We start from the raw sequence: 25,684 nt of genomic DNA on the forward strand, positions 1-25,684 counted from the left end.
TCTTCTTAAACCCAGCAAATCTTAGCACTGTCATTGTGACTTCACTTTATTTCAGACTTAAGATCTTGTCTGGGCTGATCCAAAATTGATGGCGTGGAGATTTGGTGTTGGAAGAATTATGATTAGGAATCTTTTGGCTCAGTTATTTTAAAAAGTTTGCTTCGATTCTGGGGTGTGCAATTTTTTGCTGTTAACTTTGCATTGTTAATAGTAAACTGCTTTATGCATGGAAATGATAAAATACATAATTACAAAAAAAATGGATAGGGGGATATTTTCCCAAGTACAAAACAAGAATAAATACCTTGCTGGGAAAATGCATTGCATCTCCAGCACAGAAGACATCCACCTAGGCAGCCACCTGTGGGGGATTCCCTAGCTCAGCCTTTGCCAACCTGGTGCCCTCCAGATGTTTTTGGGCTCTGCTTTCCATTAGCCTCAGGCAGCCCAGCCATACAAGGCCAGGGCCGATGAGAGCTATCATCCAAAAACATCTGTGATGAAAGGACAAGACTCCCCAGAGGCAGAGGGCATAGCTGAGCCCCTGAACCATTAAAAAGAGCCAACCAGCAGACCAAAACTGATGAAGGGCCCCTGGAAGAGCAGCCCACCCAAGAAAGAGACAACACTAAAAGATTTGCAGGGAGAGCACGAGTGCCAGTGGGGTAGATGAGCTTCCTTGAAACTGCTGCCTGGCTTACCTTTTCCCGCTGCCTCCTCTTTTCCATTCTTAGTGGTACCTGGCTCCCCCCCCAACCACCCTTCCCTCTCCCGCATGATGTCCTCCTAAAGCGAGCGCAGAAAGCATTTCCCCTCACTCTACCGCTGCTGCCATCAAGGAGCATCTTTCTGAAAGCAGAGTGAGCGCAAATCTTCTTGCCCTCACCCTAGGGGTGGAATCACAGGCAGTTGCTGCCAACGGTGGAACATTTGCTCCCTTCCATTGCCTCTCCCACCAAATCCCTGAAATCTCTCTGCCATCCGCCTCAAGCTGCAACTTTGGAACCTACAAAGTGAGCAACAAAATGAAGAGCAGGAGGGAGGCTTGTGCCCCAGCCCCAAAAGACGTCACCAGTTATCTCTACTCACCTATGACACTGCAGAGGAGCCGCAGGCTGGTTGTATCGCCCTCCCCACTGTCCCGGGGGTTCTCCCTCCATGAAGGGGGCAGGGGGATGCGCAGCCCAATGGGGCGGTGGAATTTCCTGCGGCGTGGCTCCACTGTCACTATGGGGCTGAATGTTGCCTGGTTCCCCAGAAGTTTTGTCACCAGCTCATCTGGCACCGGCTGCGCCTGCAGGGAGTGTGGGATGTAACGTAAGCAGTCAAGTACAACATTTCCTGTTTGACCAGAGTGGACATGCAGGGGAATGTTGCTCCAGCCAGGAGGACTTCCTGTCAGGCCTTGTCTGGAGCGTCCTCCCCCTGCGTGTGACCAGGTGGATGGGCGTGACCCTGGCAGACCCTACAAAGGGGCCAGTCACACAGCCATCTTCCTCTTCCTCTTGATGCTCTTCCTCTCGACTCTTCTTGATACCTTTTTTGCTGTGTGTGGCTCTCAGCCAGCAGCACATGGGCTCATTCCTCAAAAGAGGGTGAACCCACACATTTCTCTGTATCTGTAACTACAAGCTAAAGCCTGCCTTCAGGATCACACTGTGGACTGTGTGAGTAAACCTTATCATTAGTTTCTTAAAGAAGTCTATTGTGTCATTATTGTTTTTAAGAGGGAACAAAAGGGGATTTACCAGGAACAAATCCAGTTTGGACAAGCCAGACTGGATTGCTTAACTCAAGTGATTCTCACAATTCACGGTCCCACAGACGCCACAGTGGTCCAGTGTGTGTGTGTGTGTGTGTGTGTGTGCGCGCGCACGCGCAAATGCTATTTCCGGTGCTCCTTCCATTGCGGAGGAGGCGTGCGCAGCTTCCCATAGGCTGCAGGAGCTTCCTGCCACCAATGGGAAGCTGGCCAGTGTCCCGGAAGCCAGTCTGCAACGAGCAGGTGGCGGGGGTCCATGGGCCGGTTAAACGACCCCCATGGCCGCTTGTGGCCCATGGGCCTTAGGTTGCTGACCCCTGTATTAATCAATATATCCTCTCCTACTGTCCTCAACATTCCCACAGGGAGACATGCCAAAAGGGCCGTGCTCCTGGAAGGTGGGCCCTCCTTGCTGCCAGGATGCCAGCCATGTGCTCTGCTGTGGCCTCTTTCAAAGGCAACTCCAGAGCCAGGCCCCTGAATAACCCGAATGTCCACCAGAGATCTGCAAAAGTGGGAGATCCAGTAAGCAGCCCAGCATTTGTCACTCTGAGGACCAGACTGGACAATGCATTTAGTGTGTGCTTGCACTGAATGGATCTGGTTTTTGTTACTCTGTTAGCGGCTGAGCCCCATGCAGCCACCCAGTCAGGACTTGGTTGCATATGGCAACCAAGTTCCGCCTCCAGCCATGGCAAATCCCACTCAGCCCCTCCTCCTATTTTAAGTGTTTTTACAAAACTATTTTCATTACCTTAAGGTCAAGAAACTTGTTTTGCTCAACTCCAGTTTTCGCCATCCAGCCCTGACTGCTCTTCCTGAAAACCCAGCGCTCAGTCAGATCCCTTGCCTAGATCTCAATGCCTTTCCATTATTCCCTGCCAAAATACAGGCAACCCCCGTTTTGTGTGCGTTCTAAGGACGTGCCACTGTGCACGCATGGGCCATTTTTGGAGCCTGAAGAGGGTGTAACAGGGTGGGGCAGGCTTATGCGTGCTCCATCAACAGGCACACTGACCTGGAGTGCAACCCCTGCACAAATCGGGGCTTGTCTGTATTCCATATTTTTTGATCGCCTATATTATGTTGCTTATATTATGTGGGACGCGGGTGGCGCTGTGGGTAAAACCTCAGCACCTAGGACTTGCCGATCGTCAGGTCAGCAGTTCGAATCCCCGCGGTGGGGGGGGGTCCGTTGCTCGGTCCCAGCGCCTGCCAACCTAGCAGTTCGAAAGCACCCTCGGGTGCAAGTAGATAAATAGGTACCGCTTTATAGCGGGAAGGTAAACGGAGTTTCTGTGTGCTGCGCTGGCTAGCCAGATGCAGCTTGTCACGCTGGCCACATGACCCGGAATTGTCTGCGGACAGCGCTGGCCCTCGGCCTCTTGAGTGAGATGGGTGCACAACCCTAGAGTCGGACACGACTGGCCCGTACGGGCAGGGGTACCTTTACCTTATGTGCACATTTAATTTGCATTGGTTATTTTGGCTGTGTTTGCTTATTACGAAGCCCACCAAGCCTGCTCCCCAAATTCAGAACTACACCCACAAACTCCCATGTCCACACCATTCCTGCTTCAAGTCTCCCTGGACTGCTCTGCTCTAGAGATAGATGCAAGAGAGAGGAGGTTGTCCTTGTACCTGCAGGGCTAGCTTGACCTTCTTGGTGACTGCTGTTTCTGGGAATGTGGCCTGGACCAGAGGCACCAACGTGCTCTGCAGACAGCCACCCTCTGGGCCAATCAGGTCACAGTCCTGGGACACGCGAGACATGACCACAAAGTAAAGAGGGAAATCCGTGGTGATGATGCGGCAAATCCTCTTCTTCTCCAGCTCCTCGAGGCTCTCCAGCTCTGTAAGAGTTGGCAGTGGCATAGTAAGATCACACAGCAAGGATTTCCTGAACTGCATATTGCTGGTAGTGTGCCACGAGCAATAAATCAATAGAAGAACTATTGGGTGTCCTCACTGAGGAGGGTGACAAAATGGCAAACATATGTGTTTTTGATAAAATGACTTCCACACCCACTGGCCCCCCTTCCTAGGCCACTGCAGGAGCCCTCTCCCCTCGAGTGATTTCCAGAAACCAGAAGCATTGCCGCCTCCAACTTCGGAGGCAGAGCACAGCCTTTATGGCTAGTAGCCTTCGACAGCCCTCCCCTCCATGACTCTGCCTAATCCAGAGGCATAGCTGGGTGAAGCGGGGGGCACTGGGGGCCACACCGTGGGGCCTGCAGCATGCCTGAGCCACGCGTCTCTCCTGAGGGGGAAGCGGTGGGCAAACTGCCTGCAAGCTCAGCGCTGCTTTTTCGAGCAGCGTGGGCCTTGCGCCTGCCCACCGCCTCAGCTGCCCCACAGAGAGGCTCCATGCAGCACGCCCTGCCTTGGCTTGCCCCGCCCCATTGGCGGCCTGCCCTGCCCCCATAGGTGGCTCTCTCCACCCCCGTCTGCAGGGTGCGCACACGGCCCCGGGCACCCGAGTGGCTAGCTATGCTATGCTCGGTGGTTCGGGCAGGGGTGGAAAACCTCGGGCCCAGGGGGCAGGCACAAGCAGCCCTCCTGATCTCTCCTCGTGGCCCTTGGAAGTCTCTGTAGGCCACACACACACACACCTTGTCTTTGCCACGTTGGAATGTGTCCTTGAAGATAATGCTTCTTGCCTGCCTGAATGGGGGCAGAGCGGGCTGAGAGTGGGCAAAGAAACCAGTTTACTGCACCAAGTTGAAATTCACATTCCTTTCTCTGCCTGCTTTTGCCTCTGGCCTCTGGGAGGCTGCCCAGAAGCAAAGGGGGCTGAGGGTGGTCCCTCTGCCCCTGAGCGGAGGCTTGGAAACCAGCAAAGCCATTGTCACTTCCTTGCTCCTTGGGCAGTTTTGAGCCTCTTCCCCAACTGGTTTCCCCTGTTCCTGCCAGGCACTCGTACCTTCATCCATGCCATTGAGGACCTGGTCCAAGTAGCTCTCCCCATAGCGGCTGCGGTGCTCCTTCCATATGGATCCATTCTCACTGCGCAGAACCACCAGCTCCCTGTCACCGCGGCCGTGCGAGGCAAAGTGAGGGATCTCCACGATTACAGGGCTGTGGGAGAGTGGAATGTCAGGGCCCAAAGCGAGTGGCCATTATGCTCACCCGAGAGTTGGGGAGAAGCACCTCTGCTGTGCAACTTTCTCACATAACATCAAATGCCCCACGGGATTGTCGGGGCTGCTGTGCAAGCAGGAGGATATTTTTTCTGCTTGTGTTGGTGGGAAAGCTCTGGCATCCAAATTCTGGACAGACAATTTACAAGAAATCTTTTAAAATTTTAAATGTCCCACCCAAGCCTCCTCACAACTTGCACTTTCGAACTTGTGGAATGATCAAATGGCAACTTTCCGATCTAAGAAACATGTTCCATGGATGCAGCGAGAACTTCTTTGGCCTGGAAATGGAAGCTTCAACTACAGGACTTAAGCTTCTTGCTGTGGTACAAGAATATGTTCTTGTCCACATTCTGCTTCTTCCATGCCTGGGATGCAGAGGGCCAAGCGGGTTTCCCCGCTCCTCTGAGCAAATGTCAATTCGGAGAAAACCCAAATTGCCATTTGCTCCATTTGCTGAGCACTACGGATCAGTTTTCTCCAGGGGAAAGCAGCAGGAGAAGAGGAAGTGTATGTAGATTCTGGCTACTGCAGAAAAAATAACTCACAAATTACGTGCTTTTAAAGGTAAGGAAGACCTGGAACGTTTTTACGCCACTGGGTGGGATTTCATTTCTTATGTGTCAGATTCAGATACACTGAACTTTCCCCCACCATCAAATTGTGATATTTGGCTTTGATTCTATGTTTTGCTTCTTTTACTGTTTTACATTATCTGTTTTCTGTTTCTTTGGAAAATACAACCTCTATACTGCTCCTCCTATGTTTTGTAACTTTGATTTCGGGGTTTGGTTGGTTTTGGGTACTCTTGATTTTACATTAATAAAAAACCTTTATAATATTTATTTTTAAGTGTTATGGAGAACTAGAGTCACAGAGCTGGAGGGACCCTGGAGGTCATTCAAAGTGACACTGCACTTCAGCTGCATCTGGAGGACACAGGCTCCCCATCGCTGCTCTGCTCCACAGCATCTCTGTGCTGAAAGCCATGAACATATAACATACACAGAGAGATAGGATGCTGGGATTTCAGTTTGGATGTGCCCCCAAGCACTGCATTTGAGATTATACGCATTTGGCGCTTAGAGGTACCACGAGGGCTTTGATGTCTTCCTGATGTAGGAACAGCAGGGCCACCCACCACCTTCCTTTTCCTGCCCCAGCACACATGGCGGCGAGTGATTAGAGCTCAGAGTGCCAACTGGCCAGCAACCCGCTAGTGAGGGCAGCCAGGGCACTGCCCAGAGAGGAGAGTGTCTAGCCTTCTTCACCTGAGGAACTGTGCTCCGGCAGGGCCCAGGGCAATGATCCTGCTGGCCAACCCTTCTTCCTCGGCCAGAGGAGGTGGGGCCTGCAGTTTCTGGGGCTTGACCAGGCGGCAGGTGATGCGTGTGGGTGCTGCGCACGTCCTGGGTGGGATGATGACGCGGAGGCCGTTGTGCCTGCTCCCACGCATGGACCCGCCACGAGCATCCACCATGAAACTGACGAGGAATCTGGGGAGGGGGCAAAAAGGCAGGATTCAGTTGTCAAATGCACAGGTCACAGCAGGGCTTCCCAGAGTCCCAAAGCAGAGAAGCTTGGAAATGCACCCCCCCTTCACCCCAGTGGTTGCTCCTCAGCTGGAGGATCTGCAGGGAACCCAGCTGCCATTTGTTCTGATTCTGCGCTAAGCTGCAGGTTTCCCAGGGGACAGTGGTGTGGCAAGCAAGGTGTGGCCGAGCTTCCTATGTTCCTTATTGGGGAAGAGCATCTGCCTTGGAAGCAGAAGGTCTCTTGGCAGGTGCTCTCCCTAAGGCCCAGGAGAGCTGCTGCCAGTCAGAGCATGCAGGACGCAGCTGGGCTTGGCCGTTCCTTGATTTGACTCAGGATAAGTCATTGGGATAGCTGCAGGGGCTGATCTGTCTCACGTCCCTGGTGCCTGAAGGACACGCTCCACTTTGGGCAAGTGGGGATGTGAGAAGCAGGAGGAACTCACCCTGTGTGGACTGGGCTGGCCACAGGGCTGATGTTGTCGGAGGTCTCTGTGGCAGGGCTGCTTGGGATGAGAGACTCCTCGTCAAATTCCTTGGAAGCCTACACGGGACAGAATCAGAGGACCCGTTCAAGCACAAGCCTAGATGCTTCCACCGACGACCTCTGTGGAAACTGAGGGCTCCCCACGCCCCCACCTCTGCCTCCTTCTTTTATGGGGGTCCATCTTCCTCCAGATCCCAGCCATACAATTTTGGGGCCCCTCCCTCAGCATGCCAATGCTCCCACCCTACAGCCAGGGGTGAGTTGGGAGGGGACATTGGGCGGCAGCCTGCTTGACACACATGTCTTCAAAGCACGTGGGCTTTGCCCCCCTCCCAGAGCCATGGAGGCCAATGGAGATGACTCAATGGGGACAGAAAGCCCCTCTAGTCCAGCACCTGCAAAGAGCACTCTCCCTCCTGTGGATTCCAGCAACTGCTGCCCCAAAGAGATCCAGCCAGCCACGATGGGAGCTTCTCTGGGACAGGCATGTCCGTTTCAGGGCACCACTGCTGCAAAGGCATCATTTCTGGTCGCCAGTGGCTTAGCCTCCGAAGAGGGAGAAGCCAAGGGCCACTGTGGATGGCTGCTGTGGGTCCCCCCCAGGTCCTTTTTACGGCTCTGCCCCTCCAGCTCTGCTGAGACAGACACCCACCCACCTGTTCTGGCTCCTCGGGTCGGATCAGGACCGTCTCAGGCGTCACACACGGGATTCGCGGGATGGCGGGAGACTCTTCCCTCCTGAGAAGCAGAACACAGTCAAGCAACTCTTGCTCAAAAACCTGATTTATATGTGGAATTCTTCTTAGCTTGTTTTGCATATAGAACTTTAAAAAACTTGTTATGTACTGAATTTCTCACCCTGGGCCAGCAGGGGGATACTGTAGATAGTTATGCAAATAAGGGATCGAAAGTGATGTTCGATGATTGGATAGCTTTAGAAAGTTGTAACAATTATGTGTACTGGAGCTCTATATAAGCAGGCTGACTGAGCCCTTCAGCTCAGTTCTGTTCTAGCCTCTGAATAAAGAAGAGCTGTTTGAAGAATCGCTGTGTCGTCTGATATGTTCACCCACAACTTAACAAAACTGTTTCTACGTTCTTCTGGTTTTATGCTTGCAACCATCCCATTCATTTCCTAAGTGGGCATTTTATTGCCTTTTCCTGCACTGGAGCTCAAAGTGGTGTACATGGTCCCCCCCCCCCCCATTTCCTCCTCACAACAACCATGTGAGGTTGCTGCCCTGGACACAGAATTGACCTGCGCCTCCATGGACAGCTGTGAGTCCAAAATGACTCCCAGGCTGCACACCTGGTACTTCAGGGGCACAGTTACCCCATTCAGGACCAGGGAGTCTCCACACCTGCCCGCCTCTTGTCCCCCAAAAATAGTACTTCTGTCTTGTCAGGATTCAACCTCAATCTGTTAGCCGCCATCCATCCTCCAACCGCCTCCAGACACTTCACTGCCTTCACTGGTTCTGATTTAAAAGAGAGGTAGAGCTGGGTATCATCTGCATACTGATGAACACCCAGCCCAAACCCCCTGATGATCTCTCCCAGCGGCTGCATGTAGATGTTGAAAAGCATCGGGGAGAGGACAGAACCCTGAGGCACCCCACAAGTGAGAGCCCAGGGGTCTGAACACTCATCCCCACCACCACTTTCTGAACACGGCCCAGGAGGAAGGAGCGGAACTACTGTATGGCAGTGCCCCCAGCTCCCAGCCCCTCAAGACAGTCCAGAAGGATGTTATGGTTGATGGTATCAAACGCCACTGAGAGATCCAGCAGAACTAGGAAACAGCTTTCACCTTTGTCCCTAGCCCGCCGGAGATCATCAACCAGTGCAACCAAGGCAGTTTCAGTCCCATGATGAGGCCTGGATCCCGACTGGATCCAAATGGTCCCGACTGGATCCAAATGGTCCGCTTCTTCCAGGTGTGCCTGGAGTTGTTCAGCAACCACTCGCTCAATCACCTTGCCCAAGAATGGAAGATTTGAGACTGGGCGATAGTTGGCCATCGTGGCCGCATCTAAATATGTTTTTTTAAGAAGCGGTTTAATAACTGCCTCTTTTAGCAGGTCTGGGAAGGCTCCCTCACGGAGGGAAGCATTCACCACCCCACGAAGCCCATCGCCCAGCCTTTCCCGGCTAGCTTTTGTAAGCCAGGATGGGCAAGGATCAAGGAGACAGGTGGTTGGCTTCAATCGTCCAAGCCGCCTGTCCACATCCTCGGAGGTAACAGATTGGAATTGATCCCACGCAACTTGACTAGAATGGTATTTATTACCATTCAAACAATAATTGCTCCTTGTTAAATTCACCCCAGTGGAAGGGAGGCCAGCTGAAGTCTCTGCTGGAGGGACCCAAATGTCTTGGGGCCAACCCCAGCGTCCCCCGAAAGGACAACTCCCGCCTTGCTGCTTCCCTGCCCTGCCCAGCATGTCTTACGTGTGGTCCAGTTTGGGGACAAACTCCACAATTTCTCTCTCATCCTCCTGATACTGGAAGTCCCGCTTCTGTGGCTTTGTAGCGGGCAACTCATCGCCTGAAAAAGAGAGAGGGCTGAAAAGAAAAGGGGGGAAGAAAGCCCCACCAGCAGCACGATGGGGGGGGGCACTTGGCTCAGGGCCAAATCGAGCAGCACAGCAGCGCTTGTAGCCAACTGGGCAATGGAGGGACGTTGGCCCTCCTGCCGCTTGAGATCCAGGCTGGGGAAGGGGCCGAGGGAATCGCTGGGGGTGAGCGGGCTGCTGGTTTCCATTTGGGCAGGGCCCCACTTTGCCCCATGGATGTTTAAGGGCTGCAGTGACATGAGAGGAGATGGTTCACAGGGGCAAAGCCAGGGTTAGGGCTCATCCACACTGACCATTCGCCCCACACTTTTTTCACTCAGCTCCACCCTTTAAAACTCCATGTCGGAGTGCTCCCCCCCCCCGCCCCGTTGCTTTCCCCAGAATAAACAGCATTTTGAGTTTTCTGTGGCTTCCCATGTGCTCTGATTCAGCAGTAAAAAGCAGGAAAGCGCCACGGCAAAAACCCCACAAAAACTCAGACACAAACCAGGAAGGCGTGGGCGTGTACCTCAAAAGCAAGTCTGCATGAGCCCTTAGAGGCCCAGGTGGTGAGAGATGCTGACTTGGGGAGATTTGTCTACAATTCCATCCTGGGAAGGGCATGGGATCTGGCCACACAGAACAGCCAACTCCGGCATCACCCCATGGCAATGTATCAAATGGGACAGAGGGGGGGGGAGGCACAAAGGGGGCTCCCCAGGCCTCTGTCCCAGACACTTGGGAGCCTCCCCAGGCTTCTCCTCCTCCTCCCTGGCTCTGCTCACAGCCTCATGGGGTCTCCCTTGGCTGGAATGTGGCCTTGCTGGGGTGGAGGCGGGGGGGGGGGGCAGGAGGAGCAAGGAGTCGGCTGCACAGAGGGGGGGGGGTTGCCCTATGGCTTGGCCCCCTTTGGCCCCTGCCCATTCCAGCATGAGCTTTGCTCTTCCCGTGCTGCTTGCACACCTTCTCTCTCTCTCCTGCTCTGTTGCTAAGGGCAGTTTTCAAAGAAACTGAAGGCTTCTTACTACCCACAAGACAATTAAAAGGCGGATAATAATCCCCATGAAAACCTCATGGGCTGGCAGCCAAGCCAGTCCCAAAACTGGGGTGGTGGTATGCAGCTGAGTCCCCTTGAGATGAATGAGCCTAAGCCAGGCATGCTGGGGAACTTCAATGGGTCTACTCTGGGCAGAATTAACTTTGGATACAACTCCAAACTCAAGGAGAAGTTGGAAAGGAGAAGGGCTGCCAGGTCCCCCAGGAAGTCTCCAGGTGTGCCTGGGGGGAGGGGCGTGACTCTCCAGGGAGGAGAGAAGGCCTTTTATTTTTATTTGTTTTTTTTTAATTAAGAAGATTGAGGGGGGGGGGGAGATGGCAGATGTAGTTGACTGCTGGCACTCCTCTCAGTGGAGATAATTATGCAGCGATTCAAGGTACCGAGATAAGGGAGGATAAGCCTCAAATGCTCAGAAGAAAAAATCATTACACCAGAGACAGAAGTTTTCAGGGTGGAGGAGTGTCTCAAGCGAGGACTCTCAGGCCCCGGCATCGCATAATAGCCCTTAGATTAGATTCTTTTAACTATTTCTGAAACCTGGAAATAACTATAAATCCGATTTTCTATCTGCCAATTAATCAGCACCCAGATGACAAATGGGCTGCTGGGGAATGAAAAAGCATTATTTAACAGGCTAAAAATTAACCAAAAAGCTTATCTTAATCACTGGCAACTAAGAAAGAACACAACTGATAATATGGCTCTGAATCTGTTTAAAATCTTCACTTTATACTGCCCCTAAGTCTCCATCTTGTACATGCTGTGTTGGCTGCAAAAACAAAACTGAACCTTGGTGGAATCGACGCACATATAAAAACCGCTTTGAAAATGCTTTTTTTAAAAAGCGTTCTTAAAAATACATTGCATTTTTCATGTGGCTCACCATCGCCCTCTAGTGTCACATTGTATACTGCATGTAAAACACATTTAAATCATATTATTTGCAGCTGTATAGCTGAGTCCCTTATCTTTGTGAGAAAGGAAGGAGCATTTAAAGAAGCAGACACAAGTTCCTGGAGGCAAAGGCAATGCTGAATGCCTCCTTCCTCACCGGTGTCGTCTGCCAAGGGCTGGAGGAACAGCAAACAGAACCAAGAGCTGAGATGCGCAGAACGTTAAAGGAGACGGGATCAAAGATCCACCAGATGAACGAGCGCACAGGGCCTTTGGGGAAAGATGTGGGCCCAGATCTGCCTGACCATGAGATGACATCCATACAGCTGTCTGGAGGACTGAGCAGACAAAGTGGGGGTGAAGGGAATTGTGAACAGAGGCCTTAAGAGGCAACCGGAGATGGCAGCAGCGATGGAGCCGAGAGAGAAAAGGCTTTGGGTACAAATTAAAGGGAACACAGAAGAAAAACCTCTAAGCTCTTGGGAAAAGAATGGGGAAAGTGGAGGATCAGAAGGATTTTCCTTTTCCTTTTCAACTAAGACAAAGCATGGTCAACAGGAAATAGGACTGGAACATAAGGAATTGTGTAGAAATTACTGAAGACACAAGTCAATAAGGAAGGACATTGTTAAGATTAGTCGGAAGGACTATTTTGACATGTAATGATAATAATAGCTGGAGAGCTCCTGTTGGACTTTTTGGATGGAAAAAGGTGGATTTCAGATGCCTGGGATTGAAGATTGAGAAAACAATGCCAAGCAGATTGGGAAATAGCTGGAAATTAATAGAGATAGATGTTATCCTGGAGTGCATATTTTGAATAATTGTCATAATTGGCAGACAGAAAAGCGGAAGCCCTTCTTATTTTCTTTCTTAAAACTTCTCTTATCTTCTTCTTATATGAGCTCTCATTCTTCTTGTTGTTGTTCTTGTGTTTTGGTTAATTCCATCTACATTTATGCTTTGTTTTTGTAGTTTTCTGTCTTAGGCTAATGAAGATAAATGCAGGAAGGCGATGGCTGGAAGATGGAGAGCCATGGGTGAGGGCAGAGCAGAGAGGATCTCCCAGAGTGGGAGGTTGGGGGAGAGGAGGGGGAAGCTCCCAGGTGAGAACTCATTCTTCTGTGTGGAGAATAAAGGTCAAGGCACAATGGTCATAAAGAGCCCTTTATTCTCTTTCTCTTCTTCTTTATTTTCTTCCTTTTCTTATTCTTGCTTCTTTCTTAATTTTCTTCTCTAGATTAGTCTGGCTTCTATTGTATTTTATGTGGAAAAAATAGATTATAAAAAAGAAGGCTGTGCGTGCAGCTTGCAAGCTTCAGCCCAGCAGGAGCCAGCTGCAAAAATTTATAGACTTTTGGGGCCTTAGCCCTCTCTGCTCTCCCAATTAACCTCCATCTCCAGGACTCAGTGGTGGGAGGGAGCACAAAGGAAGACAAAGAACTGGGCTGGGCTGAAGGGGTGGAGAGGGTGATGAGTCCGCATGCATACCTGGCTCATTTGTTAGACTTGGGTTTTGTGTGAATGACATACTCTCAGCGACTGTGTTTAATGCTTAACGTGTCATGCCTAGTGACATCTGCAGGGCCCACTTCCTCAGGGCTCCTGAAATCTCAGGAACTGGGATGCTCCTAGACCAGAAGCAAAAGTGGGGTGAGTGTCCACACCATGAGGAGTGATCACTCTTTCAGACCAACTTAGACCACCATGGCCTTGATGCTGTGAATGGCCTGGCCAGGTTGGGCTCCAAGCTCAGGTGGCCTAGAGGACTAAGCCAGGGGCCTGATAAAAGGTTTGGGGCCGGATGACATGTGACCTTCACAGCATAGTTCTAACAGTGCTGGGCTGTTTCAGATTTCACCCCAGGACATTAAAGGAAAAGAGGGTGCTTTAACCCTTGGTCATGATCCTGACCCAAGCAGCCCTTGTACCCGAAATGGAAGCAAATGGGGTCCTTTCGGTGAGTGCAAATTGCAGGCACAGGACAATTAATGGGCATGGAGCGGACAAGGGTTGTATCAACTACTGAGTCTACTCAGAGTAAAACTGTGCTGGGTCCTAATCTGAATCAGCCCTTCTGCAGCCCTGGCAGTTTTGGGAGGGGGTGGGGGTGCCCTGCATTTGTGGCCACATGTAGTTTGGTCCACAGTGCAGGGGTGGGGGGGAGGAAGGAGGAGCTGCTGAGAGCTGGTCAGTTACTGGGAAGGATGGGTCGGTGTCACCAACTTCAAGGAAAGCAGGGAGGTTGGGGGGGTGGCTCAGATCCTTGTGCTGTCTTCCCTCCCACTTAAGCGACTCCTCCAATCCTTGAAGGAGATGGGAAGTGAGGTGGAAACGCAAATGTGGAAAGAGGGGGAGAAGGGGGTTCAGGAGTGATGGTCAGCAGCAAGGGGAGTCCGGGAGCAAAAGGAGATGGTTCCCTTCTATGGTTTCTTCCTGGGATAGCTCTCTAAGCCCTGGCACAGATGCCCTGGCATGCCTCCCACCTGTGGGCCAGTGTGCAGCAGAGCTCAGCAGCCATATGGGTGAGGGCTCTCTCATGCAGCCCCCTTCCCCACGCCACCCTCTCCCCACCATCCTCACAGCCACAGACACAATGAGTGGGCAGGTGGGCGAGCTGGCCCCCTGGGAAGCCAAGGGCGGCATGGGATGGAGGCATGTGAGGCCTGGTGGGTCCGCGTGGGGTGGAATGGGGCAGATGGGTTGGGCGGGCGAGCCAAGCCCACAACAGCAACACACAGTCCGTACCCAGGAGAGTTATGTGAGCCGTGCCTGGAAAGCAAGAAAAAAAGAAGAGCAGGTTTGAACTGTGCGCTCCAGGTTGGTGGGCGCAAACGCACAAGTACATGGTGGCGGGCCTGGCACCCTCTGTGCCTCAGCTCAAAACCAAACACCTGCCAGGCCGCCTGCCCCAAGGTGGGCTGGTGTTTGGCATCATTCTGAGAGAGGCGGGAGGCAGATATCTTGGGGAAAGAAGGCCCCGTCCCTGATGGCAGCCAGGCATGAGATCCAGGCCTGCTATTCAGCTGTGAGCCCTGCATTGCAGGGGCTTGGACTAGATGATTGCTAGGGTCACTTTCCAGCTCTGAACACCGAGTGCCCCTATGCAGCTTCACCTCTGGCTTCTAAGATTCAGCAGGCAAGCAATTTCAAGCACATCTTATGTATTTATTTGATTCACAACATAAAATCTAGGCCGTCATATGGGCCAGAAACTTGTTTCAAAACAATAATCTAAGCCGAAGATTCTCAGGATTCTCACTGCCCTATTCTGTGCTTTTGATGTGCTCCCCTGGGATTGAGGCAAACACAGAGACCCGCTGGTGGCGCATCCCTTTGCAGGGACTTGAACTGCTCTAAGCTGTGCAGAAAGCAAGCCTTGCTGGTCATGTTCTCCAAGCTGAATTCAAAAAGGAAGTGGAGGCACTGTCACAAACTTGTTTCCAAATAATTTGTGAAGGCTTGAAAAATAGAGGCTACTTATGCTTATGCTGGGGGGGGGGCAGGTAGGGAAATGGATCTGGGCAGGTAGGAGGAGTGGCAGATAAAATCAAGCAGGGAGAGAAAGGTTGCGGAATGTTCCATTTCAGTTCAGTCCTCTTTTCTACCAAAAAATACCCAATGCAGCCATTAAACAGGAAAAGCTGGCACCTAGTGCAAGGAGGGCAGGATTCAGGCTGTGCACACAACTTCCCAAAGATTTCCAGGAACTGTCCTTTGAGGGGTGCTGGGAACTATAGCTCTGTGAGGGGAAAACTGCAGTTCCCAAGTTTCTTGGGGTGGGTGGAGAATGCGCTTTGGTGTGTGCACAGCCTCTGTCACCCTCGTGCCCGTATCTCCCTCCCAGAGCAGCCCCAAGCACAGGGGAAGCCGGAAACGCACCTTCGTCCTCGGACACATCCAGGATCTCGTCCACCGTCTCTGGTAAACTCATGTGGTGCTTGTCACTGAATGACTGCAAGAGGCAACAGGTCAGGCGGGAGCACAGCTTCAGGGTCACCACAGCACTGCTCCCCCTCCCCACCCCACCCTCCAACCCCAGGTCAGGCTTGACTGGGGGACTCACCAAGAAGCTGGACTCATCAGTGACAATTTTCAGCACATCGGTCACAGAAATGTAGCCCAGACGCTTGGCAATGGCCAGAGGTGTGGCCCCATTCTGCAGAGAGAAGCGGGCAGGTGGGAGAAAACCACTCAGCCAACAGCATACAAGCCTCAGGTCAGGCCTGTGTGTAAATATCTACATTTTTTTGCACCAAAAAGCTGAATTTAGCAATTTGCAAAAAGTATGCAAACTTGCATTCAAGTTGCATAATGGGGAAGGGCCAGGAGCTTTTCTGGGCAATGAAACCCGCACTTCAGCCACTGAAAATCTCAGTGCAGAGGGAACTGTAGCTCTGAAATGGGGATTAGAGAGCTCCTAAGAACTCTCTTCACCCTCAGCGACCTACAGCTCCCAGAATTCTTTGCAAGAGTGGAAGCCATGATTTTAAAAAGTTGTATCAATATATTTTTAATGTATGCTACAAATGTGACCAAGGATTCTTCCTGCCTCTAATAAATTATTATTATTATTATTATTATTATTATTATTATTATTATTATTCTGTACCCCATCTATCTGACATATTTTGCCCCAGCCACTCTGGGTGGCTTCCAACACATATAAAGGCATAATCAAACATCAATCATTAAAAACTTCCCTTTACAAGACTGCCTTCAGATGTCTTCTAAGAGTCAGATTGTTGTTTATTTCCTTGAAGGGGGCTGTTCCACAGGGCGGGTGCCACTACCAATAAGGCCCTCTGTCTAGCTCCCTGTAGCTTCACTTCTCTCAGTGAGGGAACCGCCAGAAGGCCCTCACAGACAGACCCTGGTGTCCGGGTTGAATGATGGGGGTGGAGACGCTCCTTCAGGTATACTGGGCTGAGGCTGTTTAGGTCTTAAAGGGTCAGCACCAACACTTCGAATTGTGCTCAGAAACATGCTGGGAGCCAGTGAAGACCCTTTGGGACCAGTGTTCTATGGTCTCCGCAGCCTCTGGCGAGATGGTACACAGGGAGGCAGGGTCTCATCCGGCATACTAGATGGAGCTGGTAGACAGCCTCTTTGTCAGGGAGAAGGCTAAACTTAACTGTTATACCTTACACTATATAAGGTGTACCTTATACTAGCTTTCTGCATAATGGATTGTTTATGTGTGAGCATTCAAAATTATGCCCCCCCCCCCCCCGTTGAAGTATTGCAGTCCAGGATTTGACTGCCTCTTTCTGTAGCGAGAGCAGCAACACTGGGAGAAGCACCAGGAGACCCCAGCATGGCCACACCAGCACCATCCAGTTAAAGCACCATGAAGCCACCTCCACAGCCGTGGTTCCCCCAAAGAATCCTGGGAACTATAGTTTGTGAAGGGTGCTGAGTGAGGCCCCTGTTCCCCCCACAGAACTTCAGTTCCCAGAGTAGTTTAACCCCCCCCATCCCCCTTTGCAGGGGACTCAGAAAAGTGTAACTCAGTGAAAGAAACAGGGGTCTCCTAATAACTGCCAGCGCCCTTAACAAACTACAGCTCTCAGAATTCCTTGGGGGGAGGGAATCATAGAAGGGTTCGCAAGGGTCGTCCAATGCAGGAATCTCCGCTCCAGGGGAAGCCAAGGACTCGGGAATGGATGGTGTGGATGTGGCATGAGCCCCCACCCGAGGACCCTGCAGCAGCCCCAATGCCCAGGCCCTCAGGAGCCCACACTCACCGAGCTGACTTCATTGGGAGAGGCACCATGCTTGAGCAGGAGGGTCACGATGTCGGTGTGCCCTTGCTGGGCCGCTTGGTGCAGAGGAGTGTATCCCAGCTGGGAGAGAAAGAGAAAGAAAACGAGTACACCCAGGAACAGCTTGCGATGGCACTTAGCTTTATAAAGCATACCCCAAGCATGTTCTCTCTCTCAAAGAATTCTGGGCACTGAAGTTGGCTGAGGGCTGCTGGGAACTAGCTCTGTGAGGGCCCAGAATTCGTTGGGGAAAGAAAGTGCTTTAAAGGCATAGTGTAAGCACACCTTTACGAGGCCCAATGATGGCAGGAACCTAGGAAACTGGTTCGGCAAGGCTCAGTATTGTCTGCCCTGACTGGCAGAGGTTCCCCGGGGAGCCAGGCAGGAGCACCCCCAGCCGTCCCTGGAGATGCCGGGGCAGGGATTGAACTTGCTGGGAGCTTGGGGGGGGGGGGGCAGAGTGAGCTGCAGTCCCTCCTTCCCCGCAAAGGGCAGCAAGCTTTGGAGTTCTCCAGAACTCTTCATCAGGGAAGGTGTTGCACAAAGCAAGAAGTGAAGGGGGGTGTTTCAAGGAAAACAAATAAGGAAACGGGGGGCAAAAATTAGACAGGATATTGCACCCATGAAGTCAGCTTGTAGCTGCAGGTTGAAAATGGAGATTGATGACTGAATCCTAACTGTGGATTTTCATCGTAGGGACCAATGTGGCCAACTTTACTTTTTACTTAACCGATGTGAGTGATGGTTTCATTTTGTGTTGGTTTCAGGCCAGGAGTGTCAAACTCAAATGAACCAGGATGGGGACAAATTCCTCATCCCAAGGTAGTCAATATAATCAAGAGGCAGGAGCACTTTCTTCACCCCAAAGGATAAAGGGTTTGGGGTGCCACAATTTAGAAAAGAGGCAAGCAAGCAGGGAGAAGGGAGGCAGGCTTGCTTCCCTCCTAACACCCAGGACACCAAGGAAATATGACTGGCAGCAGGTGAAAGAAAAGTGCTTCACACAACAACAGAGAGTTCGTTTTTTTGAATTCGCTGCCACCAATTTGTGGTGATGGTCACTGGCTTAGAAGGCTTTCAAAGAAGGACTGGATGAATTTCTCGAGGAGAAGAAGATCAGCTGAACCCTAACAAAGAGATGGAACCTTCAATGCACACAGGCAGGCATACTGCCTATTTGGGGTTTCCTCAATTTCTCCTTTTCTGCCGTCTTATGTTCAGTTATCCAAATATCCAAATCACCTTGCAATTATTATTTTTAAAGTCAATAAGGCTCATTAACATTTTAGTGGGAAACTTCCCTAATATACATGGACTTTTGTATACAATTTTACCTAACAGACACATTTCTTTTAAAAAAAAAAAAATTATTGGAAATTTAAAGTTACAAGAAAAAAAGAAGAAAGAAAAACAAGAAAAGCGAAAAAACAGAATTAACAATACAAATCAATAAAGAGAGAATAAAAAAATACCAAACATACAATACACCAAAATCAAAAACAAGAACAAAAGAATAAATTTAAAAACAAATCCAATATTTCCATATCCTTATCTTCATTAACTTATTTTCTCGACCTCCTCACACCTCCCTCTTTTGTATTCGAATTATTAATTATCTCAGCAAATCCTTTCCATCTTTCACTATATTCTGTCCTTTAATTGTCTTAATTTATTTTGGCCTTATCTTACCATAAAAAGAAAACACCCTAGAACTTAAAAAAATATTTATCCATAACTCCTTATAACATTTCTACTAAAACCTACTAGTTTCATTCCAAGATTTTCCTAACAGTCATTAATTTTACAACACTTCTCTAAATGAATTTTTAAAATTTCTGCCAATCTTCATCCACCGTCTCTTCTTCCTGGTCCCGAGATCTGTCAGTCCTTTCTGTCTGTTCCATCTAGTCCATCCACCAAGTGATCTTATGTCCGAGGCTCTTAACTCTTTCATAGAATCATAGACTTGGAAGAGACCACAAGGGTCATCAAGTCCAACCCCCTGCCAAGCAGGAAACACCATCAGAGCACTCCTGACATATGGTTGTCAAGCCTCTGCTTAAAGACCTTTTCCATGTCCCTTCTGCAGATCTTCTTCATAATTGTACCTACACTTTACTTTGTCTTCTGCTGGTCTTATTCTTAATTTCCTTCCTTTGTCTCTGAGGGGTAGATCTCGGAGAAGCAACCTAAGAATGTCTTTACCCCTTCTCGACCGGTCAGCCCGTTCTCCATGATTAGCACTAAAATCCAAAAAATATTCCAGAGCATACTTCAATGCCCCTCCAAAATTGAGGGCCTCGACCACTCCAATCTCCTCCTGGCCCAAAACCATGTCCCAAAGGTCAAAACATCCCTGCATAGGAGGATCTGACCAACTTGCCATCTCCAGTCCCGACAGGACTCCGTCTCTCCAAGTCTGACTCACTCCAGATTCAGTCATCAGAGACGACAGCTTATGTTCTTGCAGGACCGCATCTCTCTCAGCTTGTATTAGTTGAGGTTCAACAATAACCTCCTCCTTTATCTTCACCACAACTTGCCCTGTCAGGGCAGATTCCTGGGTCAATTCTTGAGCAGGTTCTATATAAATGTTCACTATTTGACCAAAATTAGCAGTTGCAGTAGTCATCAAATCCATCTTCGCATGAAGCTGCTCCAACAAAACACTTGTCCTGCACAAAGCAGACACTAAGACTTCCTGTGTCGACATTCTCAAGGTCAAAGCCTGTTTCTCATGATCTCTTATCTCAACAGCTGTAGAGTTCCCCAAGTCCACTCCAACAACAGTTCTAAAGCTCCCTCTAGAGGAAACAATTTCGGCAACAAAGTTGCTTTCGTTTTCCAAGTCTTTGTTCCTTTTTAGTGCAAAAGGAAACACTGAAGTCAATATGTTTCTCTTATTTGACTATCTGCAACATACGTTATTATTCAGTCAATGAACTTTCCCAAAACGTCTATCTTTGACAGCTCATTCCCAGGTTCAAGACGATAGAAATTTATCTTTCTTTACTCCCTCTCCTGCAGGCTTGAACAGTTTAAAAATTTTCCCCCTCTTCTCCTGCTCCCAAGGGGGTTTTTGTAACTTTAATCGATGGAAATTTAATACTTTACAAATAAATTTCCAGACTTTAGCTGTAATATCTTTGCTTCAAACTATTTACAAAAGCGGAAAGGCGGACTTCCTGTTTAGACCTTCCCACTCCGGTGCCAAATTACGGAATTTAATAATCCAATTTTCCGTTCTACTCACGGGGACTTGTTTAGAGTCATAGAATCATAGAATAGAATCATAGAGTTGGAAGAGACCACAAGGGTCATCGTGTCCAACCCCCTGCCAAGCAGGAAACACCATCAGAGCACTCCTGACATATGGTTGTCAAGCCTCTGCTTAAAGACCTCCAAAGAAGGAGACTCCACCACACTCCTTGGCAGCAAATTCCACTGTCGAACAGCTCTTACTGTCAGGAAGTTCTTCCTAATGTTTAGGTGGAATCTTCTTTCTTGTAGTTTGTATCCATTGCTCCGTGTCCGCTTCTCTGGAGCAGCAGAAAACAACCTTTCTCCCTCCTCTATGTGACATCCTTTAATATATTTGAACATGGCTATCATATCACCCCTTAACCTCCTCTTCTCCAGGCTAAACATGCCCAGCTCCCTTAGCCGATCCTCATAAGGCATTGTTTCCAGGCCTTTGACCATTTTGGTTGCCCTCCTCTGTACACGTTCTAGTTTGTCAGTGTCCTTCTTGAACTGTGGTGCCCAGAACTGGACACAGTACTCCAGGTGAGGTCTGACCAGAGCAGAATACAGTGGCACTATAACTTCCCTTGATCTAGATGCTATACTCCTATTGATGCAGCCCAGAATTGCATTGGCTTTTTTAGCTGCCGCGTCACACTGTTGGCTCATGTTAAGTTTGTGGTCAACCAAGACTCCTAGATCCTTTTCACATGTACTGCTCTCAAGCCAGGTGTCACCCATCTTGTATTTGTGCCTCTCATTTTTTTTGCCCAAGTGCAATACTTTACATTTCTCCCTGTTAAAATTCATCTTGTTTGTTTTGGCCCAGTTCTCTAATCTGTCAAGGTCGTTTTGAAGTGTGATCCTGTCTTCTGGGGTGTTAGCCACCCCTCCCAGTTTGGTGTCATCTGCAAATTTGATCAGGATGCCCTTGAGTCCATCATCCAAGTCGTTGATAAAGATGTTGAATAAGACCGGGCCCAAGACAGAACCCTGTGGCACCCCGCAGGGTCCAATTTGTCCACAGGAAAAAAGTTAACGCTCTCCGACAACAGCAATGCGGCTTCACTCCGTGAAAAGAGCAATCGATTTGAAGCACCGCGCCGCTCACCCCACGTCACTCCGGATCCCCGAAATTGGGTTTCCCCGCGAGTAGGGGAGGCGCAAAAGGTGCCAGCCGAATCCCAGGTCCACAGGCTTCTCCCGCCTGTGGTTTTGATGGGTCTCTGCCTCGCCGTGGCGGTCCAGACCCTAATTTTCACGGAGCGGGTGCCTCCAGATCAGAGGAAGCCCGCCATTGCCGGTGGCGCTAACCCGGAAGTCGTCAGACACATTTCTGCTAAGCAATCTTCCCAAAGAGAATGCTTTCTTTAAACTGTTTTCACTATTATACGCATTTTTGTCCACAGAATGTGGCCAGAGAGTGTGTTGCATAATTTGGAGAAGTGCAAATTTTGAAGGATGGGTGTGTTTTGGTACATAAATGGATTCCTAAAGTGCTAATTAGGTAGTTCCAACTTTAAGTGTGACCTGAAACTAATTCCTCCCTTGCCCTCTTTCTGGATACCTGTTGCTGCGGACAAAGAACAAGGAAGGACTGTGGCCCTCCTGCCGCTTGCTGGCTTCCCAGGAGACAGAGGGCAGCCCCTGAGAAGCAGGATGTTAGGAAGGGCGCATAATCCTTTCTAGCCTGACAGGCCTGCGGACTCATGACTCACCTTCTGGAGTGCCCAGGCCAGTGGGAAGGGGAGCCAATGCAAAATGGGCAAGGCCAGCCCCCTCCCTCTCACCCATCCATAAACACACCAGCAAGGCCAAGAGGACAAGCCCCACTTTCTGAGCACAATGCGTTCCCAGGAAATGATTTGTCATGCGAGGGTTTGCATAATGAGCTGGTTATTTCCCAGTATTTCCTATGGGAATATTTCTAATCTGTGATTTGTCTGTTCTCCCTCCCTCCATGGTTCCTGCCTGAAACTGCTGCAGCCGATCAGCAAAAGCCACACAAAGGAAAAGCAGGTTTTCCTGATCTCTCCTGCTCCCTGATTCATCATAGAATCACAGGATTGCAGAGCTGGAAGGGACCTCCAGTGTCATCTAGTCCAGCTCAGTCATTCATGGAGTGAACTTTGGCTCTAATTCTTTCTGTTTGGTTAACTGAAGTTTCGGATAGTGAGTGTTCCGAGAGCAGGATCCACATGTAATTCATGTAAGGCATGCACAGGTCACCTTAGCCCATGGATGCCTTCTTGATCGCTGTGATCTACAGAACTGGCACTGTTACAGGCACCACATCATATATGTTCCACATTTCCAAAAATCAATATTTAACTGTGGCAGCACCTACACTTTGGAACTCCCTGCCTATTGACAGCAGGCAGGCACCTTCACTGCACTCCTTCTGGCGCCTGCTAAAAACATTTTTATTTAGGCAAGCCTACCAGATGTGTAGGGACGCGGGTGGCGCTGTAGGTTAAACCACTGAGCCTAGGACTTGCCGATCAGAAGGTCAGAGGTTCGAATCCCCGCAATGACGGGGTGAGCTCCCGTTGCTCGGTCCCTGCTCCTGCCAACCTAGCGGTTCAAAAGCACGAACTGCAAGTCGATAAATAGGTACCGCTCCAGCGGGAAGGTAAATGGCATTTCCGTGCGCTGCTCTGGTTTGCCAGAAGAGGCTTAGTCATGCTGGCCACATGACCCGGAAGCTGTACGTCGGCTCCCTCGGCCAATAAAGTGAGATGAGCGCCGCAACCCCAGAGTGGGTCACAACTGGACCTAATGGTCAGGGGTCCCTTTACCTTTACCTTTTACCAGATGTGTAGAATGTTGACATGTGCTTTAATCTGTTTTTAGTCTATCACTGATTTCATAAGCCACTTTGTGAGGTTTGTTTGTTTTACAATCAAATGGTGTACAATTTTTATTAAAATAAATAAATGAAATGAATTTGTCTTGCTTGTCAGCCATCCTTGGGACAGTTAATGATGAGTGACCATACAACAAATAATAACAGAATTCTTATAAACCAAACAGAGCAGAAATAAAAATAAGAAAGACAAACAAGTGATCATAGCAGCCTTTCTCAAACTTGGGTTCCCAGATATTGTTTGGCTACCACTCCCATCATCCATAACCAGCAGGAGCCGCAGTCAGGGATGACGCTTGAGAAAGGATGCCTTCAAGAGTCTTTCCATACCTTGGTCTTTGAATTGACATCCGCTTGATGCTGCAGCAGAAACTTCACCAGTTTGATGTTCCCGTAGTGAGAAGCCACGTGCAGCGGAGTATAGCCCATCTGCGAGGCACATATAAAAAGGGCAGACTTTCAGGTCAAGGCTTGGTGGTGGGGTGATAATGAATGGTCAGAGGGAGAAGAGGGAGCAGACTGGGAAGAGGAGGGGTCGGAAGTGGACGAGGTAACAGAGCTTAGCAGGCAGGGAGAGTTTGTGGCAGAGAGTCCAGAATCGGGGCAGAAGCTGAAGCAGGAGGGAGGGAGGGAGGGAGGGAGAAGGTCCAGAGGCAGAGAGGAGTCCAGCTGGTGAGGATTAACAAGTAGCTCCCCCTCCTGCTGCAACAAGCTCCCCTCCCTGCTGGTCTCCCAGAACCAGGAGAGGCATGAAGAGGGCAGAGGAGAAATTGGCATCACACAGGCACAGCCTCAGAGTGCTTCAAGAAAACCCTGCAGAGGAGGGAACTGAGGCACCTGTGGGAAGGTGAGGACCTTCAGTCTCCACAACTATCTCATGAGGGCAAGAGCGACCAAGGGCGTGCTGCTGTGCTCTTTAGGCCTGGCACTCCTGTGCAGATTCTGTTTTTGCTGATAAAGAGTTAATTCCACTTGCTTCATGTGGCTGACTGTTGGCTTGCCCCTGTCTCTCTGCCACCAGCAACCCTGGCTGGCTTAGGTCCTGTAGGCATGTGCTGTAGGAGCTTTCCCCAGCTTTGCGCTCTCTGGGTGTGGTTGGACCACTGTTCCCATCAGCCACAGGCAGCATGACCAGCGGTAAAGGATGATGGGAGCTGTAGTCCAGCAACACCTGGAAAGCACCCTGGAAAGCCATGGTGTTCTGGTGGTGGTCCCTTCCGCTTCCCAAGCACAGGAGATACCTGGAGCCTACAAATGGCGTAGCACAGCCTTCTCCAACTTGGGGCCCTCCAGGTGTTCTGGACCACAATGGCCACCAGTGCCAGCCAGACCAGAAAGGACACTCTAGACTCTGGGCCTCTCTGTCTGATGGAGGATGCCATGGCATTCGAGGGGACTCACCCGCGTTGTTGCATCCACTCGAACTCCGGCACGGAGGAGGACGTCTGCCACTTGGACATGCCCCTCCTGGGCCACCAGGTGGAGGGGGGTGAGGCCGCTCTGGAAGACAAGCAAGAGCCAGGTTACCCACAGAGGTTCCGTGGGGAGGTGGGCAGACACCGGGAACCACTGCTAGGGCCCTCCCAGCTTTCTAGGCAGAGAGCCTTCTCAGTAGTGGCACCGGCCCTGTGGAACACCCTCCCATCAGATGTCAAGGAAATAAACAACTATCTGAGATCTGAAGGCAGCCCTGTTTGGTGTAGTTTTTAATGTTTGATGTGCTATTGTGCTTTTTAATCTGTTGGAGGCCGCCCAGAGTGGCCGGCGAAACCCAGCCAGATGGGTGGGGTATAAATAAATTATGATGATGATGATGAAAGACTCCCAGAGGCTTGAATATGGCATCTGGAAGAGCGACACCTGCTCTTTATTGATTGGTTGGGGGGATGTGGATGGCTAAATAACAACAAGCATCCATCCTGTTTTCATCCTGATTTCCTTGCACTGCAATTCTACACCTTCCCATTGCTCATTTGCCCCACACCATTTAGTGAATTTCCCTGATACTTTCCTAATGGTAAAAGGTCTGGAGTCTTAAATTTGGGGGATTTCTTCAGTAAGGGGTGTTAAATTTCTGACTTCTTCCCACATGGCCTGTAAGACAGAGTTGTTCCGCCTGGCCTTTGGCTTGGAGCCAATTTGATTCCCTCCCACTCTTTCTTTTTCCTTTTCCTTCTCCTGTGATGAAGCTACATTTTAATATTTTAATGTTTCAATATTTTAATGTTGTATTTTAATTTTGTTTTTAAGTTGTAATCATTCAACTTGTTTTTATTATTGCTTGTAAGCCGCTCTGAGCCCGGCCTTGACTGGGGAGGGCCGGGGTATAAATAAAAATTATTATTATTATTATTATTATTGTTGTAAAGGTACCCCTGCCCGT

The 25,684-nt window shown here is 50.0% G+C and overlaps 1 protein-coding gene across 22 annotated transcripts in view; it reads right to left on the reverse strand.

Annotated features, from left to right (window-relative positions):
• ANK1 (ankyrin 1) overlaps positions 1-25,684 on the reverse strand; it is a 174,027-nt gene that overhangs the window by 33,676 nt on the left and 114,667 nt on the right. For 13 of the 22 annotated variants that reach the window (XM_083456591.1, XM_083456575.1, XM_083456597.1 and 10 more), the window contains exons 18-30: positions 24,703-24,801; positions 23,632-23,730; positions 17,175-17,273; positions 15,494-15,586; positions 15,310-15,382; positions 14,176-14,199; positions 9,373-9,469; positions 7,578-7,659; positions 6,881-6,978; positions 6,174-6,398; positions 4,686-4,840; positions 3,404-3,615; positions 1,090-1,294 (exon numbers count right to left, since the gene is read on the reverse strand). In XM_083456591.1, coding sequence (XP_083312717.1) covers positions 1,090-1,294; positions 3,404-3,615; positions 4,686-4,840; positions 6,174-6,398; positions 6,881-6,978; positions 7,578-7,659; positions 9,373-9,469; positions 14,176-14,199; positions 15,310-15,382; positions 15,494-15,586; positions 17,175-17,273; positions 23,632-23,730; positions 24,703-24,801 — 1,561 coding nt within the window. The remainder of the gene's footprint in view (positions 1-1,089; positions 1,295-3,403; positions 3,616-4,685; positions 4,841-6,173; positions 6,399-6,880; positions 6,979-7,577; positions 7,660-9,372; positions 9,470-14,175; positions 14,200-15,309; positions 15,383-15,493; positions 15,587-17,174; positions 17,274-23,631; positions 23,731-24,702; positions 24,802-25,684) is intronic. The other 9 variants (XM_083456574.1, XM_083456593.1, XM_083456582.1 and 6 more) reach the window with 1 other exon arrangement.

Source organism: Podarcis tiliguerta, assembly GCF_965153285.1.
Source record: "Podarcis tiliguerta genome assembly, chromosome: 8".
NCBI lineage: Eukaryota > Metazoa > Chordata > Lepidosauria > Squamata > Lacertidae > Podarcis > Podarcis tiliguerta.